This window comes from Moschus berezovskii, chromosome 18, assembly GCF_049115385.1.
Source record: "Moschus berezovskii isolate FMDL1 chromosome 18, NW_MosBer_1.0, whole genome shotgun sequence".
NCBI lineage: Eukaryota > Metazoa > Chordata > Mammalia > Artiodactyla > Moschidae > Moschus > Moschus berezovskii.
The window spans coordinates 20,182,222-20,195,587 of NC_142477.1; the positions used below are offsets into that span (position 1 = coordinate 20,182,222).

Here is a 13,366-nt window from a genome sequence, read left to right on the forward strand (position 1 = left end):
AAATCCATCACCTAGTTTTCAGCCAGGTGGCAGATTTCACACCAAGAAACTACCCAGTAGACATTCTTAGCAGTTCATCTACTTACATCATACAGTAAAATTTCCAACAAATTATTCAATTTCTCTGAACAAATGCTAGATGAAATCCTTCAACCAGTGACAACCTCAAAAAACCAAATATGTCACACATGGGTAATTTCACATTCACAGAGTCTTTTTCATGACATTTTAGTTTTTGAAAAGAGCAGATCTGTCTCACTGGAAACCTTTTTTTTTTTCTCTAGATTTTTAAAAATAGACCCTATTTTTAAGATTTTTTTTTCCTGTGGTCTGAAGAAATGAACATATTTTCCCAGGCAGACTCAGAATAGGAGTATGAGGTCAGTTTAAGAAGGAGTTGAAAATTGACAGTAGATGGCGAATGGGTGAGCGGAAAATGCAACTTAATTTCCTTAAATCATATTCTCACCACAGAAATATGAACACGACCCCCATGATCTTCTCTATCTTTCCAAAGTGGTTGCTCACGTGTTCATTCACTCATGTCTACTACAGATATTCACTGAATGCCCACGAAGTGACCAAGATAGTGACTGCCAAGCTACATTGATCTGTGTTACCTCATTTTTTTCTAAAATCTGTCCCACAGATTTTAGGGACAGATTCTTCTTCTACAAGCAGCTGAGTGGAGAAGCCAAGAGAGCAAAGAAGAGAAAGGTGTCAAAAGGAAGATATACTTGAAAAGAGCTAGAATGAATGTAGAAAAGCAGACAGGTGTGGGAAAGAAATTTCTGGAGAGTGTCATCCATCAGGACCGCATCATCCCTGGTCCTCTCTCCATAAAGGATAAAAGTAAGCACCAGTCCACGATGCCCTGAAGGGTCTCCATCTTTTTTTTTTACTACCATCTTGGAACCATCTGGCTTTGAAACAGATTGTAAAATTACTATACACACAGCCCATACAGTAAATAAGATGGCTATAGTAGTAGATGCAGTATAATTTACATGTTTTATTCACTAGAGGATTATTAATCTGTTCTAGTGAGTACAATGCAGATCTAAGTGCTTTGAGAATTAGCAAGCAAATGAAACAAAAATCACATCAAAGGCCATGGAGATGCTTCATGATGTGCTCTTTATTTTGATATTTTTAATTACCTATTACATACGTCAGTACATGTATTTAAATATTAACGTTTTAGCACTGTTTCTCAGATATTCAGGTATGGTAATAAAAAGCTTCCCCTCTATGTGTCATTTGCTGTGAAACCTACAGAGATGCTAACAAGAGCAAAAGAGAAAAAGTAAAAGTAGCAGCTTCACCACTTCAGCCATGTTGAATGTATGCAGACATTCTTAATCCATTAGATGCAAATGCCTTGAGTGTTTCAACGGACAGCAACGCTGATAAAGTTCATGCTCTGATGTTTTCCTAATACATTTCCAAAATCACAGTCAATTTTCAATGATAGTTTGTCAGCTTCTCCTACTGCATCAGCTACATCATGAGAACAACTTATATAACCTCTGAAGGAGGAAACACCCCTTTCATGACAGAGCCCTATTTAGCAAAATAATGATCACGGGGCCCTCAAGAAGTTCATTAAAGGTCTATAAACGCTTTGCATGTAGTCCAGAAGCTGTACCTTAGAACGGTAGCCACGGTGAAGCTGCCTGGCGTCAACTTCCTCTCTAATTCAAAACAATCACGATGAATCCCATCAGGAAAAGAACATGGATAAAAATGAAAACTACTCTCCTTCCAAGGAGTCGCTCAAGTCAGCCTCACTGCTGGAAGAAGACTTGTTGCTGACAGCCCATTATAAGAGCTTCAAGGAAAAGCAGCAGGGGCAGACTAACAAAAATGTTATTGGCTGGTAAAGATGGCCGGGGCCCTGCTATCTATAAAGGCAGGCGGCCCACGTGGCAGTCTCTGACCCTACTCCACAAGCCCTTCGCCAGTCGTTGGTGCCCCGAGTAACAGAGAAGGAAGGAAAGCTGATGGATACCAGATGCACCACGACTGATGCCAGACCACCTGCCAGCGCCCTCTGGAACTGCCCCTACAGATCCCTACAGGATCTCTGGAGCTTCTTCGACCTCCTGCTTATCACACACACCCCAAACTCAGGGGCCTTTCCAGAGCATAAACACGCAATGCTACTCACTGACACTGGAGGGTACTGCCCTGTGCTTGGCCATGAAAAAGCATCTCTCCAATTATAAGCAGACTCCAACAAAGACTCATGGGGAGGAACAGCTGGAGAGCAAATATGCGCCCACGGGCTGAGATCATATCTCACTACACCTGATTTTTTAAAATGCTGAGTCTATCTTTATTTATAATAACCAATCTGGTCGCAAACCTAGGTGGGCTCTCCTAGAAAAAGCAGAGAGCAAACACGCAGGGATAAAGAACGATATGGAAAGAAGAGTCAATAACTTTATTTTGGTGACAAGAGACTGAAGGAAACAACAGATCTATTGCTGGGAGCAAGCGAAGGTGCCCATCTCTTAGCCGACTGAACAAGTAAATGTCATCAGAGTCGACATTAAAATGGCACCTACTGTGTGCTGGCACTATTCTAAGCATCTTACAGGCATACACATATTTAATCCCCCAAAACGTATAAAATAGGTGCCATTATTATCTTTTAAAGATGACTTAACTGAGGCACAAATAGTTAACTAACTCAGCCAAGGTAACATAGCTACTTCCTTCCATTAACATTTTATTTTTCTATGTTTAGGCGTTATAGTTCATGTCTTATACCATGTTTAAAGTTTCCTATACAATACTTCATCTAGTAAATGTTATCACTTCAAACATTTCTAGTTCTTGAAAAAGTACTGAAAGCATTCATAAAGCTAAATATACTTGCTTAATTAATTTAAAATATCACCAACATCTCAAAATAAATTTGATCTTATATGTTCTTAGATTGCACTAATTTTATACCAGAGTATGAAATTCAAAACAGAATTAGCTTTTACTCTTAAAATTATCATTAATGCATCATCTTGAATATGGTAATCAATAAAAGAGATTCTGCAAGGAGGTAGTAGGAACGTAAATGCATGTTAATTACTTCTAATGTCTTAATTAGCTCCTACTGCTAATGATTCAGTAATTAAAATTTATATATATTCTACAGGCGACATCAGATTTCTGTTGGGTCACGTTGATGAGCCTCACGAAAAGCTCACAAAATGGGGAGGTTTACACCCAAATTCTCAAAGAATTCTAATCTCAATGAGAAAAACAAGTAGAACTAAGGTTTTAGACTCATTGCAACACGTTTCCCGCACACACACGTGCTTCCTTCTCTGTCCCCACGTCTGCCTGGGCACCACGAGGAGCATCACGGCAACAGTCACTTCTGAAAGTGTTTTAGTGTATGCATTGAGCACCGCCGATGGAGTCCAACTCCCATCCATTTTCTAACTTTCTTATTTCTGATCTCTGAAAGGGGAGTTATGGTGGCACATGTTGACCGATCTGGACCAGGTAAGGACCAAATGCAAACACCAGGGTAGGTAGACGGGACTATTTTAGAAGCTGTCTCATACAGGGGATTAAAGATGTCCACTCTTTTTAAAGAAGGGCAGGCTTCAGAGGTGGAGTCTATTTTTCCTTCTCTTGAATCTGGTTGGTCCTCTGATTTGCTTCAATCAAGGGAATACAGTAGACATAAAACCATGTCACTTCCAATGTTGGGTCATAACAGACCTGTAACTTTCACTTTTATGCTCCTGGAATCCAATCATCACACCCAAATCACAAACAGAAAGGAGTGAAGCACCAGCTGACAGCCCCAACTGAGCTTCCAACCAACAACCAGCACAAGTCAGTTCAGTTCAGTTCAGTCGCTCAGTTGTGTCCGACTCTTTGCGACCCCATGGACTGCAGCACGCCAGGCCTCCTTGTCCATCACCAACTCTGAGAGTTTACTCAAACTCATGTCCATTGAGTCAGTCAAGTCAAATAAAGTTACCCCTCTTGGAAGTTCCCATCCAGTCAAATCTCACAGCTCCAGAATGATGCCATATATGGAGAGGAACCTCCCAACTGATCTCAGTCAATCCACAGACTCTTAAGAGATAATAAATGATGGATGTTGTTTAAACCACTAAGTGTGTGAGATAGTTTGTTAAACAGCAATAGATAAAGCCTTTCTAGACCATCATCGAGACTCAGGCTGAAACCAGTGCCTGCTTGACTCAGCATAACACAGGATAAGTCATGATGAACCCAGAAACATCAGGATGGCTATGATGAAGTTGAGAAGAACACTTTCCAACTAGGGCACAGTGGCTAAGGCCATGGACCTCAGAGCCTCAGACTGTTTGAATCTTGGCTTTGTCTTTTACTAGATATGAGCATAGTAAAAGGTATTCAACTATGCTGTACTTCAGTTTCCTTTTGTATAAAATAGAGATAATATTCTCTACCTCATAAGTTTATTTTGAAGATTAAACATCAGTAACAGTATATGTGAAGCACTTAGAACAGTGCCTGACACAAAGTAAGTGTTCAGTAAATGCTTTCTCTTACTAATATTACTTAATCTTTTCCCCTTCTACATCCAAGGAACTCACAGCTATGGGAGGGCTCTCTACTTAAAATGAAGGGGTTCGGAAAGTGCAAGGGAGGGACATGACACGGTTCCTGTTTGATCCTATACCGTGAGGAGATGGATCTCCGCCATGTCATAAAAATATGAGTGCGACAAATGCTAAATTTGATTAGCTTCACACCAGAGGAAACCAAAACTCAGGGTAAATGCTCAGTGTGTGGGTTATCAATAACAGATATGTCAGTCAATCATTCAAATTTTATCCAAGGATAATCTACTCCTAGGTATGGCAATCTATACTATGGGACTCTTACAACTGAGTTCTGTTCGTTAAGAGTACTGAGCTTTATAAGCACATAATGCAGTCCTGGAAAGTTGTGTTTTCAGGCATGATCTGAACTATCACCATCATGCTCGTATCAATTTTGTTTCTAAATATTATTTTGTAGTTCACTGAAACAAACAGGTCAGGCCACAGATTATGACAATATTTGCACATGTCATAATAAAATTAATCCTAAATGTATTAGTAATACCAGGTTAGCTTTTGGTTTTTGGTTGTTTTTTGTTTCCTCTTGATTTTTCAGTCATATTACATACACAATTTGGGGAATTGTTTTTGTTAAAATAACTACGGATTTTTAAAATGAAGAAACTACTGATTTTTTTAAATGAAGCAAAATACAATAATAATCTATACTGCTATAGGTTTAGAATTAGTAAATATCATTTTGCCACAACTCTCTGTCACTTCTCTATTTTAAAATTAAATCAAGTACCTATTTATATTTACTTTAGAATTAACCACTCAAAGCGAATTAATATATTGTGGTGTAAGTTGAAATTTTTTAAATACTTAGCAATCTATATCAGCTCTGGAACATTTGACCATAGCACTTCTCATGGGACTTTACACTGGAGCCTCAAAGCTCTCCATTTCTCATCTCCACACATTCTATTCATAAAATTATTATAGATTCAATTATACTACTCATATCCTGTTATTTGGGCATGGTTCCCTCTGCTTTTCAAGACAATTATGACAGATCTATAAGTCGATACCCAAGTAGATCAATCAGTTAGTGGTTCTGAGAAAATATGTCAGGTTTGTGCCTATCTTTACCATCGTCGTCATTCATTCACATCAGTTATTCATCTTCTTTCCAAATTATTTACCAGCTTTCGGTCAGTTTGAGAAAATCCATACTTTTATTTCATGCCAGCTAATCATGCCTTAAATGGTGAGTATCAGAAATGCAAATTAATTGCAAATTAAAAGACGCTTACTCCTTGGAAGGAAAGTTATGACCAACCTAGATAGCATATTAAGAAACAGAGACATTACTTTGCCAACAAAGGTCCGTCTAGTCAAGGCTATGGTTTTTCCAGTGGTCATGTATGGATGTGAGAGTTGGACTATAAAGAAAGCTGATCACCAAAGAATTGATGCTTTTGAACTGTGGTGTTGGAGAAGACTCCTGAGAGTCCCTTGGACTGCAAGGAGATCCAACCAGTCCATCCTAAAGGAGATCAGTCCTGGGTGTTCATTGGAAGGACTGATGTTGAAGCTGAAACTGCAATACTTTGGCCACCTCATGCAAAGAGTTGACTCATTGGAAAAGACCCCGATGCTGGGAAGGACTGGGGGCAGGAGGAGAAGGGGATGACAGAGGATGAGATGGCTGGATGGCATCACCGACTCGATGGACGTGAGTTTGGGTAAACTCCAGGAGTTGGTGATGGACAGGGAGGCCTGGTGTGCTGTGATTCATGGGGTCGTAAAGAGTCGGACATGACTGAGTGACGGAACTGAACTGACAGATATGAAGGATGCACAAATTTAAAACTATGAAATTTAAGCTACTAATTCAGTTTCCATATTCCTATTGCCATCACTAACAATTTCATCTATTTTATATTGCTCAATGCAAACTAAATTTGGTAATTTAAAGTGAAACAGGGAACATGGGACTTTATTACTTTCTCACCCTCCTAACTTTCATTTCCTCTTCCTTTTCCTTCCATTACCTCCTTCATTTCTATGTTTTGAACCTACTCTTTTATATCAGCTGAACTTCAATCCCATGTCACTTTAAGATCTTGTCAATCACACACTATTCTGCTTTAGTCTAAGATGTCTTTCTTAGTATTATTTTACATCCCACCAGTCTATTCCAAGAACCTGAATCTGTTCCATCATACAAAAAAAAAAAAAAAAAGGAGCTTATCTCTCCAAGAATTTTTGTCTGGTTATGAGCATTATGTGATCATGTGATTATGCACTAAAATCTCTAAGAATATATACAGTTTCAGTAATATTATTGAGAGTAACTGTTGGGAATACTTCTGCATCCACTGTGTAGTTGAACAGAGCAATGAATGAAAGTTAGCCAAAATAAAACTGTGAAAAAATACTCTTATGAAAAAGAAAGTCTGGTTAAGTGAAAAAATGGCTCAGATTAGAAATAATGGGTTCCACCAAAGTTTCCAGATTAGTAAAGTTTTGCTTTACTTGCATCTATCTCCTGTAAATGGAGCCCATTTAGAGTTTCAATGCTTAAATTAACAAAATACTACTAAAATAATTTGTGTAACATTTCTAATTAATGAAATTGAATTAACTGGAGTATAAGACATTTTTTTACCAACTTGCCCATTTACAAACTAGGACGAGTATAATTTCATCCATAAACAACCAATTAATAAAAGAAGCCACTTGAATAAAAATGGCTTTGGAGTTTCTCAGATAAAAATGTGACAGACTTCTCAAGGCATATCTCGACAAATTCTAAATCTTGGTTTCAGTGTGATTTGCATAGCATGTCTTAAGTAGCATACGCAGATATCCTCATGCTTAGTAGCAAAATGACTTCAGGGGAAGGGAATGTCACAGCAGTTTACCTGGCAGGGTTGCTTCATTTTAATGGCTGTGACATGGTATCTATAACAGCAGAGTTCACAGGTCCAGGAACCCCTCTCACTGATCCATTTCAGCAAGCACAGCTGATGTGTATACCGAACAGACCCGTCACATCGGCAGGGGTTCAACAGCTCCCCCTGAAAAGAAAACAACTCAGCATGAATCTTTATGCTTGTGTTTCTGTTTTAAAAACCCAACACTTGCTTTCTTTTCTTGCAAAGCCATTTACTCAGAAGGATACAAACATCGAACTCTATCCTAGAAAATGCAATTAAATTTTTATATCTCTGGTGGGAATGAAACTAAAGTCTTAAAACTATTTCAAAGATATTACTTAGAGTCATGACATAAATGTTCTACCAACATACAAAATGTCTGCAAGATATAGCTCTCAATACCCTTGGGGGAAAGCTGTACTATTAAATCTCTTTAATAACTTTTAAGTGGATGGTCAGATGCATTTCCTCTGCAGTTATTCTTAATCATTGCTAAAGAAGAAATGTATGCCATCCCAGAAAGTAGCTTGCAATAGCATTATGCTTTTATTTTTTTCTAAATGTAGCATTATAAATATTGACTTAGGGCACTATATTCCTGAAAGCCTACATGTTCTTATGCAATTTCCTTACTTATAAAAATATTAAACCTAATGTTTTCTGAGACCACACATTTCATAAGACAGACGTATTATCCTGTTTCTCCCGGGGTTACTTGCTTATAAGTTTGCATGCACCTCTAACGGAATTGATAATTTTAGAATTGTGTTTCTAATCAAGTACATTGTTGGCTAAATAGGCTTGCTTTCACAAGATCAAAGTCCATTTTTATTTCTCCTATTAAAAACTCTAACATGCTTTTCACATCAGTGAGACTGAGTCACCCAAATTTGCAATAAGGAAAGACTCTGCCCTTTTTGGTTTTGAAATGACTCACTCCCTGTTTGTACTCTAAGGCTATCTGCCTCACGATACACTTGTAGATAAAGGAATATAGGTTGGTTTCTATGTATAAACCAAATCCATTTAGTAATTCACAAAAGAGATACTTAGACCATTACCACTAAAACACCTGAGGAGTGTGTAACTGCAAAACCAGGTAGGGGAAAAAAAAATGTAGACCAAATCAAGCACTATTCGCCACTGGGACAAGGTTATTTGCCTTTGCAGGAAAGGGACACTGGGTAGCCGCCACGCAACCGCTCAGTCCAGGAACCCAGAAGCGGGCGCTGTCCGTGGTGCTGAAAGTCGGCCATCCGGACCTGGAGCCAGCCCAGCCCTGCCCGAGCCCACCGCCCGCTGCCCCAGCGTCCCGCCGGGCCTCACCTGCTCGGCGCCCTGGAAGCAGATCTTGCAGATGGGCTGGTGGTGCTGATGCTGGTGCCCGGCGCGCTGGTCGCCGCCGCCGCCGCTGCTGCTGCTGCGGCTGCTACACACCGAGCGCGTCTCGGGCTGGTCGCCAGCGCCCCGCCGCTCGCCCTCCCCACCCGCGCCGGCCTCGGGCTCCCCGGGGCCGCCCTTCCCCGCCGCCGCCTCGGGGACCGTCGCCTCCGCAAGGCGCCTCGGACCTTCGCCGGAGTCGCCGGCCGCGGACACCTCCTGCCCTGCCGGCGGCGGCGGCAGCTCCTCGGCGCCCCGGTGCCGCGGGACTACCTCCGCGGGCGGCTCGTCGGGCCCCGCACGGCGCTCGGGGGACGCGGGCGGCGCCGGCAGGTAGCGAGGGGGCGCGGGGCCCGAAGCCGGCTCTCCCGGCGGCGGCGGCGGCGGCGGCGGCGGGGGCGGCGGCGGGGGAGGCGACGGGGGTGGCTCGGCGTCCCCGCTTTCCGCCTCGCGGCGCCGGCCGCCGCTGTGGCCGCCCTCAAAACTCATGGTGGTGCCGCCGCCGCCCTCCTGCCAGCCCGGCGAGCGGGCCCGGCTCGGGCTGCCGGCTAAGCGAGAACGGAAGAGGGAGGGAAGGAAGAGCGGGCGGGCGGAGGGTGGTGACGGGGGGCCCGGGCGTCCGGGACTGAGGGGCGGGACGGGGAGAGGACGCGGAGGGTCCGGCGGCGCGGCGGAGGCTGCTGCTCCGCGGAGCCGCGGGCTCGGCTCTGATGGAGGCGGTGCCCGATCCGGCGGCGCGGCCCGGGGGGGCGGGGGACCCGGGATCCAGGGGAGGGGGAGGAGCCGCGCCGCGGAGGGGACGGGCCCGGGAGCAGGTTATTCGGCCGGAGCCGGCGCCGGGCGGTAGGTGGGGAGGAGTCGGGGGTCGTTCCGGGGGATGGGGAAGGGGCGGGGGTGGGGGGCGAACGCAAACCCCCGGTGAGGTGCGGAGACGGCGGGCGGGCTGGAATTGGGGGAATCCCTGGGCCTCCTCCCGCGACCCCGCCCCGGGGCCGCTCACGTCTGTTCCGGGGCGGATTACCCCTCTCGCAACCGCGCAGCACTGCGGCTCCGCTGGGTGGGGGGAGGCGGGGTTGTGTTGGGGTGGGGGGGTCGGAGGCCACCGGGTCCAGAAACCGTTACCGGACGGGCCAGGGGGATGCCCGCGGGACGGGGCGGGGGCGATCGAACCCGAGACCCGCGTGGCAATGGAGGGGGAGCGGGGGGCTCGCGACACTGCTGCCCCTAGCGCGCCCCAGCCGCCCCCTAGGCAGGGGGCGAAGGAAAGGGCGCGCGGGGCCCTGGGGACTAACGGATGCTCCCCTGGATCGCTTCCAGCCCCCTGAGCCCTCTCCCTCAAGGGAAGGGCACGCTCACTGACCCTCCGGAGCCTCCAAAACAGAAGTCACTGAAACCTGCATCTTCCTTCTCTGCCCCCCTTGCCCTCTCCCTCCTGCAGTGAGTATCCTGGTTTATTTGAAAATATTCTGGTGACTCTGTAAATATCATGTCTTGGAGCGGTTCCTCCTAGTGAACCCTGACGCCACGTTTCTGTGGCGGGTGGTCTCTTTCACCCTTGCCATAGAAAGCACTCAAGTGACACCTTTCCTGCAGAAGCTGCCGCAGCCGTGGATTTCGATTTTATGCACCCCGAAGCCAGCCAGTTTCTCTGGAATTCGCCTCCGAAAAACCTCCTCTTTCCGCAGGGCAACAAGCTCAGTTCTTTTCTGAAAATAAACTACCTCACCTGCAGGGAACTAGACGGGGGAAAAAACCGGTGCACATGCCGTAGTTTCCGAATTCATACAGTGTAAAATCACAAAGCAATAGATTTATATACTGCAATGTGTCTATTCAAAGCACTGGTTCTTTTCACTAGTGTAACACTTTGATGTCTTTGACATAACTGACTTGCTCTCCAGGCAGTCGTTTTTGGCTGCATTGCATAGCTGTAGAGCCAGGATCAGACAGGCAAAGTTACTTGTTCAAGGTCACAGAACTATTAACAAAGAACTTTTGAGCTCCCTGACTCCACAGATTTTCTGACTCAAACACCGAATGATTTTTCCCCCAATTCTGTTTCCTGCCTCCTAAAACAATATTGTATTAATAATACATGGCATGTTTGGTGGCACTGACTTCCATTAATAGCTAGATGTTCTTGAATGATTAAGATAAACTACCAGCCTAATTTAATTTTTCCACTATACATTTTGCAGTAAGACATATATTTGGTTCAAAAAAAAAAAATAGTCCAGCTCTTTCAACAGAAATTGGTTTGGTTGGAAAGCAGAGAAGGATATAGTAAAAAAGAAGTCAAGAATGCTTTGTCACAAGTGATTCCAGATGAAAGAGTTCCCAGAGATGTCCTCTAACACTTAGCCTCCTCCGACTAGCTTGTTTTCGGTAGCAGAATGGCAAGCAGCAAGCACATTTAAAAAATAATAATAATCCTTGAATGGCCTAGGAACTTTTCACACTGAAGAAATATGGTTGTAGATAATGCTTTCATTTTCTGTCTTCACCTGTCAAAATGACATTGCACAAGACTGTACACTGCCACAAGTCATAATATGATCATAAGCCTTAATCCTAAATTCTTGAATTAAAAGGTGTCGAAATTGTTTTTTAACCCCCCTAAATAATTCAGTTTAAGACTAATACATTTCTCCCAAATATGATACAGTCCATCATTATTTGAAGAACAGCATATGAAAGCTGTGAGTTCTGGATAAACAATGCGCAATGACTCAGACAGCAAAGTAACATGGATGGAAAAGTAAACTGGCCACAATGCTAGATGTGTTCTTTCAGTTGATTGTTGAAAAATAACTCTGGTAAGAGAAAATTAACTTTCCTTGTGATGATGAGTAGCCATGTAAAAATATTATTTGCTAGCATCTACGACTTCCAAAGCTGACCTGAACAAAGGGAAACTTTGTAATCTTCAGTTAACTCGGTGAGTCTTCAATGGATCAAGGAAAAAAATACCTTTGTAAACTTGACTGCATCCTCTGCCGTAAATATATAAAAACAATGGAGTGTACTGAAAGGATAAACCACTCTCAGCTGCTGGCACCCAAGTAGGAGAGCTGACGGAGAGACACAGACATCACATAAAGAACCACAGGGCACCCACAGCCGCCGACAGCCATCCAACAGCTGACGTGCGTCCACCGACTAAGAAATGATGAGGGGAGAGGCAATCCTACCAATCTGAGCAAACAGAGAAAGGCACCTCCAGCCCATACAAATGAAGAGAAAGAGCTCAGCAACACAGGTAATGCTTGAAAAGCCTCCATCCTCATGTTTTTCCCCACCCCACCCACCCATACGTGCAGAGTTACATGTCCCTTTACCAAAAGAGGTCTTTCATTATGAACATGCAAACTCTTTAGACACCAGGAGTCTCTTGAGTCGAATCCAAGGATGGAAGAGAGATGGAAGGGCCCCAGGCAAGTATGTCCCCAAAATTTCTTTGGTGATATTAATGGATATCTACGATTTTCTCCTTGAACTTCCCTGTGACCACATCTTGAAGGTGTCCCCTGAAGTTACCTCGGGATATTAGGTAGAAAACAATTCAAGCTACACTAGGTCAGAGCTGTTTCAGGAATGACTTTGAAGCTACACTAGGCGTGATGACCTTGATGTGTCCTCCAATAGAGTTAGCCTGAAGAACTCTTTAAAACTGCCTTTCAGATGGACCTAGAGATTATCATACTAAGTGAAGCCAGACAGAGATAAATGACATCACTTGTATGTGGAATCTGAAAAAGATACAAATGAACTTATTTACAAAACAGGAATAGGCTCACAGACATAGAAACCAAACCTATGGTTACCACAGGGGAAGTTGATGGGTGGAGGGAAAGAACAAATTAAGAATTCAGGGTTAACAGATGCAAAGGACTATATATAAATGCGTAAACAACAAATACTTACTGTATATCACAGGGAACTATTAATATATTCAGTATCTTGTAATAGTAGAAAAGAGTCTGAAAAAGAATATATATGTATATATATGCGTATATACATATACGAACATGCCTATATATCTGAACATATGTATATACATACATAATATGTCTGGATCACTTTGCTGTACACCTGGAACATTGTAAATCAAGTATACTTCAATAAAAAATATTTAAAAGTTGCCTTTCAATTAAGTTTAACTTTTAGAGATGTTCCAAAATTGTTGACTTGGCACCTCTGGGGTGTATTTATTTATCTCTGTGGTCATCGAGTACAGTACAGAGAATTCTCAATTGTCTTCAAATATCTGAGAGAAAAGCAGTTAAGAACTCAGTATACTACAGAGCAACGAGGTTATGTTGTATGAGTGGGAGGGTAATTTTAAAGAGGAGAGTCAAGTGCAATCCGTAGGTTGCAAGTACTTGGGGCAGAGAACAGCTTCATTGTCTGCTAGAAGCGAAGCGGAGTCAGCACCATACCACACAATGCCATTTACAGAAAAGCCCACAACTTACATCTCATATTCTAACC

General features: G+C 43.3%; 1 protein-coding gene across 1 annotated transcript in view; it reads right to left on the bottom strand.

Moving 5' to 3' along the window:
* Positions 1 to 9,534, bottom strand: part of MARCHF11 (membrane associated ring-CH-type finger 11) — a 111,297-nt gene extending 101,763 nt beyond the window's left edge. Inside the window, exons 1-2 of the mRNA XM_055421739.2 lie at positions 8,822 to 9,534; positions 7,481 to 7,636 (exon numbers count right to left, since the gene is read on the bottom strand). Coding sequence (XP_055277714.1) covers positions 7,481 to 7,636; positions 8,822 to 9,364 — 699 coding nt within the window. The 5' untranslated portion in view covers positions 9,365 to 9,534. The remainder of the gene's footprint in view (positions 1 to 7,480; positions 7,637 to 8,821) is intronic.
* Between the last annotated feature and the right edge of the window lie 3,832 nt (positions 9,535 to 13,366).